The 19,823-nt window shown below is 39.5% G+C and overlaps 1 protein-coding gene across 2 annotated transcripts; it reads left to right on the forward strand.

The window, feature by feature from the left end:
* Window positions 1-528: 528 nt before the first annotated feature.
* LOC133339749 (interferon-induced very large GTPase 1-like) lies at window positions 529-19,570 on the forward strand. 2 transcript variants are annotated; one of them, XM_061547916.1, is made up of 3 exons: window positions 529-572; window positions 6,983-7,082; window positions 9,013-19,570. In XM_061547916.1, exon 3 carries the CDS (start codon window positions 11,170-11,172, stop codon window positions 16,255-16,257), a length of 5,088 nt encoding a protein of 1,695 aa, XP_061403900.1. In that variant the 5' UTR covers window positions 529-572; window positions 6,983-7,082; window positions 9,013-11,169; the 3' UTR covers window positions 16,258-19,570. Both variants share the same exon structure in this region, with proteins under 2 accessions (XP_061403900.1, XP_061403901.1).
* Window positions 19,571-19,823: the final 253 nt, after the last annotated feature.

Consider the following 19,823-nt stretch of genomic DNA (forward strand, 5'->3'; position numbering starts at 1 on the left):
TGTGAGACAAAAAAAAATCTGAAATGCTGGATATGATTAGCACATCGAGACCAGTCTGTAGTTTGACTGCTTACAAATGCCGCTTGGTGATTGATGTTCGCATGGAAAAATCAACGGTCGATGGACTAAACTATTTTTATATTTATATGTGAATATAGAATGGAGTTCTGATTATTTGTCCTTTCGCCCATGATGTTGCACATGAATGCATAACAAGTTTGCGTGTGATTTAAGTTTTAGTGCATTGAGAGCCTAAGCATAATTTGGAAATTATATCTCATTGTTCGACTGCTCGAAATACTCCTTATTCATACGCTATCCTCACTGCCTTTGTCATATGCAATATTCAACAACTCGAAGGGCATACGCTCACAATCTTTATTTCACGTCCACACACGCGTTGTGTCTCTCACACACAGGCACACACGCACATTCGTTATTATCAAGTACTGGGTGGAGTCTGGGAAGCTCCACCTTTTTGTGAATCTGAATATAAAGCCTAGGTGAATCCAGAGAGCAGAAGAGACGGAGCGAATGACTTGCGCTCTCCGGCTTTCTATCACCTGAACATCGTGAGTATTATCAGAGATGCAAGTCGGCTGTACATTGGCCAGTAATAGGCTAAATCTATTGAAATCAGTTACAGGTAAATTATGTACGGTATATATGTTAGAACGTACATTGTATAGACTATGTGTGGTTAATATAGGCTGGCTATTGTAAATCAGATATGTCAACAGGCTATGTTTAAAAAATAATACCATATTAAACTACATGTTAATGTCTAATGAGATAGCGAAGTTAAATAGGTTGAACACATGGCCATGTAATATCGGACTGCATGCAAACACACCAAAAGAGTGAAAAATTATAAGTTATTACAATCTAGGCAACAACAAAAAGAATTATGTTTTGAAAATATGTCAGACATTAATCTTGCCTGAACACTTGCACTTACGCTTACCTTGATGTTGGTTTATAATACTATCCATATCCCAAACACAAAATTAGCGACTCCCTTAATAGTCTTGATTTATCAAACGCTTTATCTACTGATATGCCAATCATAGTGCATACTACCTTCTTTGACAGTGTTCGGACATGTGGTCATTAACGAAACATATAGAACAAAAACTCAGGGAATAAGAATAGGTTTCGATTTAAAGCTTTCGTGACTGCAGGGATTCATCTTCTTGGTTCTTTCGGTAAAATCACGTAGAAGGGACATAATAAAATAATTAAAATAAAACATTATAAAATAAAATTATCACGACGTTTCGGCCACAACACAAACAGCCGTCCTCAGGTGAAGAACAAAGCTGTCTGAAAAACAGCGTCGTAATGAACAACGCTAAGCTTGGCAGCTTATACTTAAGCTTTGTCAAGGCACTCTGCCCCTCCCACCCAGCTTAAAATATACGCTGCCAAGCTTAGCAGTGTTCATAGGAGCGCTGTCTTTCAGACAGCTCTGTTCTTCACCTGCGGACGGCTGCTTGTGTTGTGGCCGATACGTCGTGAGAATTTTATTTTATTATGTTTTACTTTTATTATTTCCCTTTTATGTGACTTTACCGAAAGAACAAAGAAGATATAAGAAAAGGTTTTACCCTTTCTGGCAATGAAAGAGGTGTTAAGATGTTAAAACACCAAACTGCAACCTTTGCAAGGATTCATGTCTGCATTAACCACGTATACTTGTGGCGAACAAATCGTGCTTAAGTTTAAACACAGGACACAATCTAAACACCAAAGTATGCAAGTGAGGTGTTTATGTGTACGTAAATAAATGCACATACAAGTGATGTGGTGTAGACTAAGGTTGCCGCTAGTCAGTACAGGTTTTTCAACCTTTATACGGGTTCGGTTTGTGTAATATCATGGATATTGGACGAATGTATTTCTACTCAAAATTCGCTATATGCAATTTAAATTCACTCATATATGGCTTCGTGATCGGACGTGGGAGACCATTATGTGTGTACGCTATGAACTGTTTGGCAGTTAAGCTGCCCTGTGTGGTTTCGGTTTGTGTGCCCTTTTTCTTGGAACACATCTATAACCACAAAGCGAGGGAAACCTGTATGTGTTGCACTTCAGGCTGCGCCCTTTACAATGAATGTACAGTATTTAACAGAACATTCCATCGCACGACAGTGGCATTAAAGAGCTGTATAAGACGACCTCACCATTAGGGTGCTCTCATTAACAATTTTCTTCTACCACATAACTTATTGCAACACTACAGGCGCAGTCCTTGGCTCTACAAGCGGCCCAAAAACAAACAAAAAAACGTAATATAATCCTTCTCGTGACACTTAGTGTGCCTCGGTAGGAACTAAACTCTGTTGCCAGTCACGAGGGCAAGTCCCTGAGTCTGCCCGTGCCGAACTAACAAATATGATTGTGTGCTGTTTGTATATAATTTCTAGCTCATGTGATTAATTACCTAGTATACATTACGGCCCGACATTCTCCTCCCACCTTTGCACACGTTTTGCATCCATCGGGTCAGCCTGAGGTCATTCCTGGTTCTGGCTCCGCAGACATCCTGGCACTTGATGTCATAACCCCTATCAAACTCCTCCCTTTGGAGGTCATCCCACGATATGTGTGAACACAGACACACTTAATTGCCCCTAGGTGTTGTGTGAGTCTGTAGCCATTTTTATTGTGAAACGACTTTTCTCCCTCGTTAGGTCGACTCATCCTTAAAATTAATTCCTGCTGCAGCATGCAATGACAGTCACTGGGAAAACAAAGGCGGTTGGCAGGCTCTGGTTATACCCCTGGAATACATGCATTTTTTGTCGTGGAGAATATACGTTATTCGTATTACGTATATTTTCTGAATGATCCTTTGGTTCAAGACATCAATACAACACTTCCATACGTCATTATCAAGTTTATATGCTTAACCCAGATCTCATGGCACTTATGTATTGATAAGTGGATGTTAAAAGAACATGTAACTAGTCGTATTCACTACCCCCTGACTATGTGCTGTATTGTCACTTACAGTGAGGGAAAAAAGTATTTGATCCCCTGCTGATTTTGTACGTTTGCCCACTGACAAAGAAATGATCAGTCTATAATTTTAATGGTAGGTTTATTTGAACAGTGAGAGACAGAATAACAACAACAACTATTCAGAAAAACGCATGTCAAAAATGTTATACATTGATTTGCATTTTAATGAGGGAAATAGGTATTTGACCCCCTCTCAATCAGAAAGATTTCTGGCTCCCAGGTGTCTTTTATACAGGTAACGAGGTGAGATTAGGAGCACACTCTTAAAGGGAGTACTCCTAATCTCAGCGTGTTACCTGTATAAAAGACACCTGTTCACAGAAGCAATCAATCAATCAGATTCCAAACTCTCCACCATGGCCAAGACCAAAGAGCTCTCCAAGGATGTCAGGGACAAGATTGTAGACCTACACAAGGCTTGAATGGGCTACAAGACCATCACCAAGCAGCTTGGTAAGAAGGTGACAACAGTTGGTGTGATTATTCGCAAATGGAAGAAAAACAAAAGAACTGTCAATCTCCCTCGGCCTGGGGCTCCATGCAAGATCTCACCACATGGAGTTGCACTGATCATGAGAACGGTGAAGAATCAGCCCAGAACTACACGGGAGGATCTTGTCAATTATCTCAAGGCAGCTGGGACCATAGTCACCAAGAAAACAGTTGGTAACACACTACGCCGTGAAGGACTGAAATCCTGCAGTGCCCGCAAGGTCCTCCTGCTCAAGAAAGCACATATACATGCCCGTCTGAAGTTTTCCAATGAACATCTGAATGATTCAGAGTACAACTGGGTGAAAGTGTTGTGGTCAGATGAGACCAAAATGGAGCTATTTTGGCATCAACTCAACTCGCCGTGTTTGGAGGGGGAGGAATGCTGCCTATGGCCCCAAGAACACCATCCCCACCATCAAACATGGAGGTGGAAACATTATGCTTTGGGGGTGTTTTTCTGATAAAGGGACAGGACAACTTCACCGCATCAAAGGGACGATGGACGGGGCCATGTACCGTCAAATCTTGGGTGAGAACCTCCTTCCCTCAGCCAGGGCATTGAAAATGGGTCGTGGATGGGTATTCCAGCATGACAATGACCCAAAACACACGGCCAAGGCAACAAAGGAGTGGCTCAAGAAGAAGCACATTAAGGTCCTGGAGTGGCCTAGCCAGTCTCCAGACCTTAATCCCATAGAAAATCTGTGGATGGAGCTGAAGGTTCGAGTTACCAAACGTCAGCCTCGAAACCTTAATGCCTTGGAGAAGATCTGCAAAGAGGAGTGGGACAAAATCCCTCCTGAGATGTGTGCAAACCTGGTGGACAACTACAAGAAACGTCTGACCTCTGTGATTGCCAACAAGGGTTTTGCCACTAAGTACTAAGTCATGTTTTGCAGAGGGATCAAATACTTATTTCCCTCATTAAAATGCAAATCAATGTATAACATTTTGACATGCGTTTTTCTGGATTTTTTTGTTATTCTGTCTCTCACTGTTCAAATAAACCTACCATTAAAATTATAGACTGGTAATTTCTTTGTCAGTGGGCAAACGTACAAAATCATCAGGGGATCAAATACTTTTTTCCCTCACTGTAACAATATATCATATTACCAAAGGTAACTTTTTAATACCATGATGTTTAAGAATGTTCATATGCATGGTTGGCATTTGAACGCTTCAACTTTCCAGGCACCAGGGTTTGTTAATTCACAGAGTGAAAAGGCAAGGGGCATACTTGTCTCTCTGCCCTGGATTTGCCCTTGGGTGAGCAGCGAGTTTATGGTGTTTTGCCATGGGTCCACCCTTGCGTATATTCTCTCTCATGAAATTTCCTGGGTCACTCCCTGCCCATGCAAGAGTGATTCCTTTATGGCCTGTCATGAACTACTTCCTCCTTCGCTACACGAGTTCGGTTAATTCCCGGAAAGCAAAATGTACTGCGTCTTCTAGGCCCTCCATCGATGTCTAATTTATTATGATTACCCACTTCTCATTCTAATGCTGTTGTGGCTTCGCCATCTGGTTTTCCCGACTTCTGGCATGCAGTGAACGCATATTTGTCTGTCAGGAACTGCGACATTCAAAATAGACAAAACATTAAAAACAATTATAACAGGCATACAGTCCATCTAGGGCTGAACGTTTTGGGGAAAATATCTAATTGCGATTTTTCTGACATGTTGCGATTGCGATTTGATTTGCGATTAATTTGTTTAAGTCAAGCTTCAGTTCAATGTTCACTGTGTTAATAAATTTGTAAACATGTGATGGAGCATTACCACATGATACCATCTACTTTTAACTGCTCTAATGCAAGGATGAGAACTTAAAATATATGAATTGCTTTTAACATTTATTTATTAAAATGTTTTTATTCAAATAGAACAAGCAAACATAGAACAATTGCTAAGTTAAATAAATAAAGTTATTATAATAAAAAAATCAAACAATTTCAATCAGAAAGTAAAAGGACTTTTCAAATCGCCAAAAATTGCGGCCTTTGAGATTTGCTAATCGCATTGTTTCAAATTGCGATTTCGATTTGAAATCGATTCATCGTTCAGCTCTATGTCGACCCTTTCACGTCGCAGGGGTTAGGGGTGCAGCCCCCCCGCGATCTGGAAAAAAACGCGTTAAATGTTTTGGTCCCCTTGGCGAACGACGCGAGCACCTCCAGCCGGGGGGTTCGGGGGAGGGGCTGTGAGATATCACGCGAGAGGCTGCCGTAAACAAGCTTGGCATCCTCCAAACCAACGCGCAAACTAACTTTTCACAAAATTTTACTTAAACAAAAATTGTGTATATTTATGGTTTTAAACAATACATATGTAATATCTCAATAATGGCGGGAGACGAGTTGACGGGGCAGCACTTATTTATTAACACTGGTGCAACAGTAACAGGCACAGCCGAGATAACGCCTACGCTACGCGTGCCTAACTCGGCCACGCACTCAGGCTCTCCGGCTACGCTCTCCCCACGGAGAGCTATCGGACCCGCCGTGCCAGGGCACAGGTCTCGACCACTGGGTTACACAGCCCGGCCCTTACAAGGACGTCGGGCCGTGAATCCCAAGGCCTCGCCTCTGAGCCTCACAGAGTCCCGGCCCTTACAAGGGCAGCGGGGCTAGGGGTCTCAGGGCCTTATCTCTTCCTCCGTCTTCTGTCTTCACTGGTTAACGACTCCCCGAGTGCTGCCGCACATCGCCTTACATAGCCCTCCGCTCCAGGGGGCGGGGCCTATGCGGACCGCGATGTGGACACCCGCCTGCGGACCGTGATGTAGCCACCCACCACGCGCTGTCTCACGATCCTCCCCGCCAGCACGTACCACCACTACACATACAATGATAGTATGTGATGCATTTGTGCGTTACTAAACTCTTTGTGTGTCATTTGCTGGACTTCGCATGTCGTCTGCGGTTTTCGCAAAACACCCAAAAACTCCCCAAAATAATTCCCATTTTATTTCTTATGCCGACACCGCGATATATTGAAACCGCGATGGGGAAAGTCGCGATGCATAAAGGTCGACTGTATATACAATAAGGAGCCAGGGTGAGCTGGCTTTGTTGCTCATATAGACACGCAGTGAACTATTGATCACCATCGTCCATATCACCAGGATTATTTTCAGGCAAGGAATGGTCCTTGTGAGCTTCCACATTAAGTGCTTAATCCAGGCTGTGTTATAGGCCGATGAGAAGTCCACACATCCCGCTTGTTCTCCAGGGATCACTGACTCGACGAGGGAGCTGATCCTCTGGAGGATGATGTTCAGATTAACTTATAATTAGATGCTGTATCAATGTGTATGTTGTTGTAATAACCTTTAAATGAAAGTCTATGTGAGTCAGTAAACTCATGCATAGTTCACAGTTATCTGAAACTGTGGTTGCTTTGTAGTGGACTTTGAAAATAAGTAATCACGTGTTTGGTTTGTTTATATTTTCAAGCTGGACACAATGCAACTCCACCGCACCCTCGCACTTGTCTGTCTATAAAGAGGGTCAGGAAGAGAGTTCCAGCCTCCTTTGTGCTCTGAGCAAGCGAAAGGTGAGTCCATGAGATGGTCAACTCTGGCACTTGCATTGTGAAGATTTAGGTTGCTTTTGGCATCACGACTGGAATGTCTCTGTCATGTAAATGGCATGTTTAATTATGCAATTGTAGTAAACAAATAATTGAAATCATATTCTTCGGGTCTTTCTGTAACGTCATGTAGAATAGTCCAAAGACAATTACAAAGAATAAAAAAAAACTACGACATTTTGATCGCAACACACGCGGTCGTCACCAGGAAAAGGGGGTTAGCTTCTAAAGACAATTGTTTATAAAGGTTTGAAATGGGCATAGCCCAAATGTCAGCAGCCAATGTTAATGTAAGTGGTGGGCAGCGACTGCGGCGTTGGCGGGTTTTCCACCAATCATTGGTGCTGGCCATTATATTCATGAATTGATATTTGTTTTCGTTGTAAAGCATTTTATGCATATAATAATTGCTATTCACAGCTTCAAAGTGGATTACGCATTCGAAAAAAAACACTTAATACAGAATTAAGGAGATTGCAGTCAAAACATATAACTGTTCATATGATACTGTAGTTTTGATGAGCTTAAATGCAGACGTACACATTTTTTCATTCAAAGAAGAGCATACCATTCTATGCCAGCACGCGGATAGCAAGTTACAGAAAAGTTGGTTACACTTTTGGTGCTGTCATTAACCAACCTAAACATCAGCTCACCACCTGTATGAGGCAAGGACTAAAGGCCCGTGCTCTTAAGTCCAGTACCACAAGTAACGGCACATGCATAATAACCGTCATGGTTGGCCATGTGATGGTAATCAATGTATACAAGCCCCCGAAAAAAAAAATGGCCATCACCACTTCAGCAGCCACTACAATTAATAATGTACTGTATAATACATTATCACCTAGGGATAATGTAATGTACAATATCACATAGGGATGATGTAATGTACAATATCACATTGGGATAATGTAATCTGATGTCCAACACATTTTCCCTATGCGATCGATTGACCCCAGTGTGATTGTAGCTTTGAGAAGTGCCTAAGACCACCCTACTCTCGCACAGGGGCACACAGTGTGTGCACACAGTGTGTCCGTGTATGGCCTTAGCTCACTCTGGCACAAAGAGCATTGGCTTTCAGATCAAGATGTCATCACGGTCAAAGCTCTTGATACCACCACACCTTAGCACCACCACTTTTAACCTCTACCAGATCCTGCAATTGCACAGTAGACACACGATCTCTAAGACCAGACCTAATAGTATTTCCCCACCTGTCAACTCCAAGCGCCGCACCAGTTTTTTCTATACATGACGTTGGCCCCACCCCAGTACACCCCTTACTATCACCTCTAGGGGCCGGTGTAGCATTGGATAAAGACCGACTTTTATCAACATTTGCATTGGGAAATGACATGCAGCCAAAAACGTTCTCAATTGGAAAGTAGTTTTTTGAGGAAAAGAGTTTCGGGCCAAGTGGCATGAGAACCACGTGTGGAGCTTGAGCACAGGAGCTGGGCAGGATTGATCCATTAGCTATGGTGCCATGGTTTAAGTGCTGCTTGTTATAGCACGGTAAGTTAAAACACTTTCCATTAGTCTCCTAAATAAATTGGGTCCGTTGCATGAATGAATTTCGTACTGTTATATTCCAAATTTCAACATGCAACGGCTTAATCAATTGTTTATATTTAATTTGTATTATTAAAAGCGTAGATAAGCATGGTAGGTATAAGGAAATACTTTATTTAATATTCATGTTCTTCATTTAATAGTTCTCACAGATGTTTGACATTAAAATAAGTGATGAACTTTGGTTATTCGTCTAAATATTTGTTATGCTATGATTAAACACAACATTCAATATTCAACTGAATTATACATTGATTTGTATTATTGTTAAATGTTGTATTACTAATTAAGGACGGTGTCTATGTGTGTATTCAAGGCTATGTCTGAAGAGGAGGAACACGACATAAAAGCTGTGGATGAGCTTGCCAAAGTACTTAGAGACTTAGGTCTTAATACAACTTTTTGGATTCCAAAACTACGAAATATTTTGGATATCACCAATGTAAAAGCATTGCAATATTTTGGCCCTGAGGAATTTGAAATCATAGAACCACATTGCCGGCATTCATGGGAGAAAAAGGCATTGTGTAAGTTAGTGGAAATGTCGGGCAATGAAGTTGTTTTAAAACAATCACAACAATGTGAGCCAATTGGAAATAAACAGAAGCAAGATGCACCAACAAAGCAGCATCCGGAACAAATCCATCAGAAAAGATTAATTCACAGTGGTGAGGCCAACGTAGAGACTGAGACAGAGCAGCAAATGGAATTGAAAGGAGCCAAAGAACCCCCATTGTGGGATGGCAGCCATTCCAATGATATGGCAAACACTTCTCTAAAGCAGTTAAATTTAGCAGACATTTCAACTTTACGTGGGACTATTTCACGTCTAAGTCTTTTACAAAATGCATCTAAAGGACTTGCTTTGGAGGGGGTGTATCGAACTGGTCAAATAAAGGATAGGCTAAAGAAAAGAGGCAAACTCTTAAACATCCCAATGTCGTTTGATCTTGCTGGGCCAGTACATCAGCCGATGATAAATAAACAAGAGTTTTCATCATCTGAAGAGGAAAACATATTTGAGACAGCAGTGGAAATAATGGGATTCAATACCATAACGACAGAAGAAGGTTTCCTACAGGCCTTGAATGAAGAAATCAACTCGCGGCATAGCAAGGCATTACACAATGAAAAAAAGCAACAAGAAAATCTCACGGATACCTGCATTCATAGCGCCAAATACCTGTACCTACCACTTGCCTCAGGAAGTCTTGACTTTAATCAACTCAAGCTCTCTGATGAGGCGTTGGAGGAATTACAAAGCGTTGAAAACACTTTAAAAACCGCCAAGGATTCTTTTAAAACGCATGTGCTAAGAAACAGGTTAAGAAGTTTTTTTGAGAAATTTGGCTCTCATGCCCATACAGGTCCTGTCCACTTTGGTGGGATTTTTAAGTGGAAAGCATCAGCAGAGGGAATCAGCTCCGATGAGAAAAAGGAAGACAGAAATATGATATCGGAGGCAGTGGAAAGGTATTCCACTTCTGCCTACAACATCAGTGGCAGTGCAGGTGGTGTGAGCATGATGGCATCCGAATTTACCACGGAATTTTCTGAAAAATACAATGCTCCACTTCTTAACAAGGTGACATTTTCCGTAGGTACAATAGTTGGACCACCTGGCATTTGTTCTCTTCAACAATGGAAAACCGACATTGTATCCAACACCAAGACGTGGTCTGTCATTGATCTAGGCACATCATTGGTTCCAGTGTGGGACATTGTCAAGTTTAACCACAAGGATGATTTTCAAAATACCTTGATAGCTAGCAGGCTCAAGGAGGCATACACACTTTTGACAAACCAAAATCTAAATTTTTGTCTAGAGGATATATTGGTCTCTGCTAATGCTAAAGCCAGGTCAGTGATGCAAGATATTAAACATTGGCAAGAATCCGACATGGAAAATAATTTAGAAAAGATACTTGATTTGAAACAAACGTTATATGATGAAACTAAAAGCAATTTAACTTGGATAAACACCTGTTTATCTCACCCAGCCCTCCAATCATTTTTGTCAAATCTTGTTACAGCACCTACCAAAACGGTGAAAATCACAAAGCTTATGCGGTCTATTATGGAGCCAAACAGCTGTGACGTTGACAATTATCCACAATTCGCCTCCAGTATGCAGTGGCTGAATGAGTCTGAAGGAGTCCCTACTCAATTATCTGACTTTAAAGATCTCGTGAACATCTTAACAAAAGCAGAAGATAATTTAAAAATTGACTTTTCACCAACTTATTAAAAAAAACATGAAAAAAGAAACAAAGAAATCACACATGCATTTAATTCATTCTGTCAATCACTGAGAACAACAAAACTCATCGAACAAGAGCTACTCGTAATTTCAGTTGCTTCTGCTGTTGGCTACTGTGTAAAAGAAAGACGATTTCAGCATCCCCTGGATTACGACAACATTGATCATCTTCAACGTGCACTAGAGTCAGCTTACAGAGAGTACTCAAGACTAATGCAACAAGACAAATCCAGAGCTCAGGCATACGTGTTACGGACAGGTTTGTCTAATGCACAGACTCTTGTCGAAAAGCGAAAACAGTTCGATTTCATGAGATCCCAGGTCGAAGAAACAATGTGTGCTGAAGTTTCCCATGTGATTAAATGCAGTGAAATAGGGCCAACTGACTGGAATAAACTTGATATGATGCTGGAATCCATTATCGCTGGAACTTTCAAAGAACAAACATGTAGTTCAAATAAAGAATGTACGATACGAAATACAGGAATAATTTCCCAGGGGGGATGGAAAGAGGACACATATTCAAGGCAAGAAGAATTACAAAATAAACCATCTATTCAACCACGAAGAAATAATGATGATGAAAAGTTCATGAATCTGCTTGAAAGACTCTCACTGATAAAATACTACCCCAAGGAATTACACACAAGTGATGTATGTGTTATCAACAGGTCTCCAATTCAAACTAACCCTGATCGATGCACAGAACAAGAACTTGCTCTTTCTTATCTGCAAAAACTGATGATGATTGACTATCGAGCAAGATGTGTTAGTTTTCAGTGTGAAAATCAAAACCCAGGCAAATTAAACAACTTATCTCAGTCCACAAATACAAATAAAAGCCCTAATAGTGATAGCTTCTTTTCTGATGATAATGACGTAATAAATAACAGCGATGGGCCTAGGACAAACACTGAAACCCACATTCACCCTATGGACTTACAAATGACAATTTTCCATTGTGGAGACAATTTTGTAAGGCAGTACATTTACACCAAACTTTCATTCATCCAGTTCGCACTTCCGCTTTTAGTTCCAAATCCTTGTCGTTCAGAAATAGAATTCCCTATATGGTCATTCAGACAGATGAAAAAGAGCTGGAAATACCGTGATGCATCTACCAAAAAAGTGCAATCTAAAAACTGTGCAATCATTGATGCCAACACTGCACTCGTGTCCTTCGTAAGATTTGGTGAATCACCTGCATCAAAATCTCAGATAATGAACTCTCTACTCGGCAATCAAACGCATCGAGTTTTCTTTCATAGATACTGCCGAGGCAGCAGCAGGAATGGTCAACTAATGAAAGGAGTTGCAGAGATCGCCTGGTATCTTCCAGGTGGGAAGGACGATGATGTATTTAATGACTGCATAGCATTCACTAATCTCCACGGAGATGCAAGAGAACACAAAACACAGGTGAAATTTTTACATGAGATTTCGTCTATAAATGTTATATTACTGTCAGATGGTGATCGCGATGAAGAAGGCAAACGTATCTTAGACGAATGTTTGAGTTCCCCAAAGCCGCTAATTTGCCTCTGTGCTGACAAAAGGAGAGTTTCCAGTGGAGTATCTGGAACAAACGCGAAAATTGCTGTCGAGAATCGAAATGAGGCTGAGTTAATCGATGAATTGACGTCAATAATCAAATTGTTTTTAGACAATTCAGAAAGAAAAATTAGCATCGAAGCTTTCTCAGCTATTGCAAGACAGCATAGCTTCATTGTTGATGAAGATGATAAACAATGTGAAGAGGGCAAGGGTATGGCGAAAGTTTTGCTGAGTCTTATAAGTGACAATCCACTGTGTTCCATAAAGGATAAATTTTTGCCTCTTCAAGGGAAATTGTGGCAGTCGTGGTGCAAGAAAGACAAAGAATTGACTCGCATGATGGTAAGGGGGGGGGGGCAAAGTGTTGAGGAATACAAAAGTAATATTTTAGGAGAAAAAACACGCATTAGGAAAGCACAGCTTGAAAAAGCATTTCCTCTTAACGAATTTATGAGATCATTGATTGAAATTTTGAACCATAAGTCATGCACAGTAAAAACATACTTTCTGCATTGGTTACGCATATACTCAGATTATATGTTTGCAGATCGCTTAACACAACTTCATCTCATTTATCATCAGGCCTGGATGGCAATAATAGCGTTGAAAAAACAAGGTTTTAACACGAGTATCATTGCTATAAAGCAATCAGAGTTGGATAAAATATCAGAAGAACTTGATGCCTCTTCCTTTGGAATTGATCACGTTTTTAGGGAAGTTGGTCAGATCTATGAAGCTTCACAGACAATGCCATCAGTTAACAAACACCCAGCTACTTTGCCCAAGATTGCTGCAGAAATGATGATCTCTGGATTTCCTCTTGAACTCATGGATGGTGATGCTGTACATGTCCCTCTCATTTGGATTAGCTCAATCTTGGACAGAATCATTGATGAAATTGGGAACGTGAAGCTGTTTGTTATCTCAATACTGGGAATACAGAGCAGTGGGAAGTCCACGCTACTCAATGCCATGTTTGGTCTCCAGTTTCCTGTTGGCAGTGGGAGATGCACCCGAGGGGCCTACATGCAGTTAGTGAAGGTGGAGGCAGAGTTCAGTAAACAGCTGGGATATGACTTTGTGTTGATAGTCGACACAGAAGGACTGCGTTCTGTAGAGCTGTCAAATACAACACATAGTCATGACAATGAGCTGGCGACGTTTGTGATTGGGCTGGGAAACATGACCGTGATCAACATTTTTGGAGAGAACCCTTCTGAAATGCAAGACATTCTACAAATTGCTGTGCAGGCGTTTCTGAAAATGAGGCAGGTGAAGTTATCACCGAGCTGTGTGTTTGTCCACCAAAACGTAGGAGAAGTGAATGCACACCATAAGAACATGGAGGGAAGGAGACGCTTTCAGGAGAAACTCGATGAGATGACCCGCATAGCTGCAGAGCAGGAGCAGTGCGCTGTTGCATCATTTGACGCAGTGATCAGGTTTGACGTGAACTTTCAGATCCGTTACTTTGCTCATCTTTGGGAGGGAGACCCTCCGATGGCTCCGCCAAATCCAAGCTACTGCCAAAATGTTAAAGACCTTAAAGAAATGTTACTTAGAAATGCGACAAAAGAAAAAACAATCAACGTCTTGAAAATATCAGAATTCAAAGCACGCATTAAGAATCTATGGACGGCTTTGCTCGCAAAAAACTTCTTTTCTAGCTTTAAGAACACAATAGAGATCGCAGCTTATACCAAACTGGAAGAAATGTATGGAAAATGGACTTGGGAACTCAGGAGTCATGTTCTTCAGCAGGAAAACAAACTCTATAACAGCATTGATAACAATACAGATACAATGACACGATTACAGATTGAACGAAGAATTTTGTCAAACTATCAGGATATTAAAAAGAAAATGGAAGAACATTTCAATAGCGCAGATGATGCAGAATTCTTGGTTCAATGGAAAGTTAAATTCGAAAAAGGATTTGAAACAGTGAAAGAAGAGCTATTGTCTGATGCTTACAAAAACTACTCTGCCCTGATGGCTCTAAAAAACAAAAAAAGAAATCTCGATCTTCAGAGATCAAGTTACGAAGATCAACTTATTAGAAAGAGCAAGGATTTGGCTTCAAAATTGAGAGAAAAAAATGTTAATGAAGCAGTATGGGACAGGGCTTTTCATGAAATCTGGAAGGATTGGATTAAAGTTATAAAAGACGGTATGACCAGCCCTGCAACGCTTGATGTAAAACAAGAAATTGAAAACCTTATTTACAAAGTTCATGCGAATCAAATTCAACACCTAGAAACAGTGATATGGAACTATCACACAGGGACAGAATTTGACATTAAACAAAACGAACACATGATGAACCCGAAATGGCTTGGATATCTGAGTCACCATTTCAAAGATAAGAATACTAAGTCAATTAAAGAACTAATTATTGAGATAAAATTAAATGTCAATAGATGCATTGCCACCCAAGAGAAACATAAAACTAATTTCAACCCATCCTACATATATGAAATTTTAGAGGTAATGAATTCAGACATACAGAAATTTTCACAATCCAATGAAAAATGTAAGCTCACAGATAAGTTCAAAATTGATTTATCTGTCCACATATTGGCAGAGGTTACGGGGCGATTTCAGAAAATGCATGAGAATTTCCAGAGGGAAAACGATCCATTAGTATACTTCACCAGTAAGAAAGAAAAATACTTCGACAGCTTCAAAATCCGCTGCCAAGGCGCAACGTCCACAACTATTTTTGTGGATTTTTTGTGTAACAAACTGAAAACATCCATTCAACAGGCAGTTTATGATAACGTTTGTGTTAACATTGCAGGCAGGATGAAGTCCACATTCCTGGCATTCAACGGAAATCGATCAAAATTAGAAAACTACATTCTCATAGATTTAGCGAAGAAGAAAGATTTTAAAGCATTTGATGAATATATTCACCATCCAAAAAAACACTTTCAGAAATACATTACGGAACGTGTAGAAGAGTATTGCAAGGGAAACGATAATGAAATAATCCATGAGATGTTAAAGTCAAGTCTTGAGGATTACACAGCTGCAATTACTCATGCAATTAATAAAGCAACTGAAATGGTACAAAACAACGAGTATGATGCATCTTCATGGCTGGATACATTTTGCACACAGCTTGATGACGTCATCAAGCTCCCAAGACACACTTTGGACCAAGGCGACTGCAGCGAAATAACCGATATTGGATTTCTTAAAGAAGAATTAACAAAAGGACTAAAAACCGTGGTTGAAGGAGTAAAAGATACATTTTCTTCAACATGCTTAAATGATTTGAAACACGTTCATAACAAACCTTATGAAATACTATTTCGGCAGCTATGTGGGTGCTGGGTGCAGTGCCCGTTGTGTAAAGCCATCTGCACAAACACGATGTCCAATCATGACGGAGACCACAGTGTTTTCCTTCACCGCCCCAGGGCAGTGAGTGGAGGACATTGGCATGAAACTGATCACTTTGTCATCGACATCTGCACTAGTTTAGTTGCCAGTAACTGCAACATATTTTCTCCAGACAGAAAAATACCATGGAAGGATTATCGTACAGCCGGGCCAGAATATGCTTGTTGGAGCATAACACCAGACTTAACCACACAACCATATTGGAAATGGTTTGTCTGCAAGTTCAAGTCAGACTTAGAAAAGCGCTATAACCTAAAATTTGCGGCGCTGGGAAAAATCCCATCAGATTGGGAATGTATTAAAGAAGATGATGTTATTGAGGATTTAGAGAAACTGTAGTTTGATTAATAAAACTACAAATGAGCATCCTATGTCACAGATGAACTTATGAATACGTGGCTCTGTTTCAAAGTATGCAGATTTAAAATTGGTATGTTATTAATAATAACAACGAACACAAGTCATCATCAAACAGCATAATCTCTAAAATGGCATGGCATTTAACGATCGTTACATGCATGCATATGTACATACATTTAACTTGAGACATTGTGGATGTTATAGTAAACTGATCATCTACATTAGACGTGAACATTTTCGCGCAAAATAAATATATGCATCTTTTAAGTAATTCATAAAGAAATATCTACTGTACAATCATTTTCAATGTGTTTATTCCTCTATACCCCTGTTTTATTTAAACGTGCATTTTGTTTGTGATGCACTTCAAATGTAAATACAAAATTAATAATAGAAATGTCAATGAAAGTGGTAAATTACACATCAGCTAACTACGTGCTTAATATTAAATTGTGTTTCTACTTTAACATTTGTAATTTAAATCTAAAATCAATATTGCATGTTTTAATGGTAAGTTTGTGCTTCAAGTTCCCACAAATACTCACCAGCCTTGCGCTTTCTTCCTCATGTTGGTGTCGGACCCCTATTTCATGAGGCAGAGGATTCTCCTCTGTGTACTGTCTTCTCGAGCTTTAATCAGCTGCCCATCCCCTCTAATGAATGCCCAAGACTGGTATTTTGCCTCTCACGATCGTTCCTTTCAAACTTTTATGTTCATCCAAAATTGCTTCAGCATGAGCATAATAATATATTTCCATGGGATAGCATATGGCCATTTGAAGTCAAATGCAAAGCTGAAAAGTTCTAATATTATCAAGTATTCTGTTCTCAGCATGGATATCTGCCAAATATAACATTTAAGTAAATATTGAAACATCTTTACCAGTAACTTCTTCTTTGCTGCTTATTTCCCTTTTCAGCAGCAATTCTGTCTTGCTGAATGCCATTTTCCCATTAAAATAATGATATCACCATTACGCACAATTACTTTCGTTTGCTCTCCAATTAAACGTTCAGACCCTATCAATAATACATATCTGAGTAAATACAACACAATTTCAGCAAACCTCAGGGTACTGTAAATCCATAATGGCAACAAATGCTTCCAATGACTGGAAAGGCACCACATGGGACACACAAATTAGCTGGGTTTACAAGGCTCATTTAATTTACTAAATTAAAGAACATTGTACTGTCAGAACTGCAAATGTAAACAACAGAAACAGAAGAAAGCTCTTGAGACTGTTAGGAAACTAATCAAATAGAACCAGTCAAGAAAATCAGCAACATAAGAAATGTTTAGCAACTTCTTTGCAAATAGTAACACAAATTTACGCGATCTAACCCAAAAAACCTCTATTATGGAAGATATTTGTCGCGAAAGCATACGTGTTAAACTGAGTAACACAAACAGGCAGCCAATATGACTCCCTACAATATCAATGTTGCTGAAATGATGTGCTTCCAAAATGTCGTGTCGCTGATGGGATGTGAAAAAACATTTGTTGAATGGTCATGTTGAGGTTCAGATATTGGAGAGATGTGTATTGTGACCCTATTGATTTTAAAACGTTTATTCGATTAATGATGTTATGATACAAAGTAGACAATTGACAGTAAGGTTGGCAGCATGCTGTGAAATATCTGTCTAAGACCAGAGGAACTTATTAACCACATTTTCTAGGGCACAGTCGACGTTAAGAGAGGTTGGCCAATGATCAACATCGTGCCTAAGACGTAAATATAAAATGCATACATGTAGATCACAAGAGACTGATGAAGGTGGAATCGGTTGATACATTACTGGCACACCTACATCATTACAAGTTAAATAAACAAAACTCACATTCGTAGTTCAACCCTTATGCACTCTTTATTACTGACCTCTGTTTGTGCTATGAAAAAGTGCCGTTATCACAAATAATCTGTTTTATATATATAAAAATGTGTATTTATGGCAGTGCTATTGCTTTATTAAGCTGAACGTTTAGTAGCTGATGATAATGACGATAACAACATTTTCATACGTGGACATATAATAGCACAGGTTGGTAAATGTTAAGAAATAATAACAGTTTTGCATACAATCAATACAATTTCTTCGTTTGATGCATCGAAGTCAATATGATGTATGACTTGAGGGGAGGACTTGTGCATTAGAATGTTTTTAGGTGATATCCAGATAAGCGTATTAGCAAATATTGTCCACGCTGCCTACTCATCTTCCTTTCCTCCAGATCCATTGTATGTTATTGCAAGGTCTACATTATTTTTAACACCACAATTCGCATAGCATGAATATGGTTTTACAAAGGAAAAAACTGTATATTAAGTGTGGCATATCATAAATATCAATGGACAAAAGCAAACAACTTTAAAATGTAAATGCTGAGTGTAAGCCGGATCAACAAAACGACAAATTCAGAGGTCCTATAAATACCAACGAATAGGCTGAGATCAATAAGTAGAACAACCCATCATCATCTGGGCATTGTTTGGAATCCAGGCTGCAGGAAGACCTCACTTTGAAGGGATATGGAAGGCGATGAAGAATACGACATAGATGGATTCATAAAAGCAACGAATAAAAGTGGCATCATTGCTGACGAATGCTTCAGAAGGATGGACAAGAAGAAAGATCAAGTTCTACAACTGCCAACCGCTTCCAAAGACATCACAAATAATTGACTTTTCACATAATTATTTTACACGAAGCTTCATATTTTACATTAACAACTTTAAGTTACTTACGTCCATTGCCAATTTGGTCATTGTAAATAAGGTGCGTGAGCAATTGGGAGTCGTTCTGGAATTTGAGTTGTTATTTTTGATCGCATGCAACTTCATATATACATGAAAATTATACTATCTGAATACAATACAGGAATATATTGCACATCTTTAAGTCATATTTGCGAAGTGGAGTGTTGGCATAGTGCTTTGCTATCTGCCATATGATATTTGTTATCTGTGTATTTTTGGGGAATAAGAATCTGATTTAAATAATATGGTTGGTATTCCAACAACCAATGAACTAAGGATTGTTTGGATGTCGCATTTTTTTTGTTAAGCTAATCTTTATTGTGTAATGTTTATAATGCTTAAGGGGTCACAGTTATTTTGATTAATTAATACTTGTTTGTATGTTCCGGAGCATGAGCATGATATAGTGGCTGCGCGACTAGATAGACAACATATCAGTTTAAGATAATGTTTTCAAAGTCACAATTACATGTTTTATTGGGGTCATAACTCTCTGTTTTATTCAATAAATGTATAAGAATCAAAATATTCACTTATTTTGTGCTTTAATGAAAGCAGCATTTTAAAGTGGTGAACAAGACAAACACGAAATACAAAACACACCAAGGGAAAATAAAAAAATGAGACGATCAAAATAGTGACCATACGGCAATGAATGTGAGGAAAGTCGGGTTCTGTTTTGCAAAAAAGGTCCCAAATAGAGTTGTATTCTCCTTGCATTGTTCTTCGAGTTCAATTGCCTTGCTTTTTAAATCATTTATATTAAGTTCGCGTGCTTGCTT

Source organism: Lethenteron reissneri, unplaced genomic scaffold, assembly GCF_015708825.2.
Source record: "Lethenteron reissneri isolate LAM-NWPU_2019-01 unplaced genomic scaffold, ASM1570882v1 scaffold_216, whole genome shotgun sequence".
Lineage (NCBI taxonomy): Eukaryota > Metazoa > Chordata > Hyperoartia > Petromyzontiformes > Petromyzontidae > Lethenteron > Lethenteron reissneri.

What these genes read in the sequence shown, in the direction of transcription:
- LOC133339749 (XM_061547916.1), top strand. Translation starts at nt 11,170, where the DNA reads ATGCAACAAGACAAATCCAGAGCTCAGGCATACGTGTTACGGACAGGT.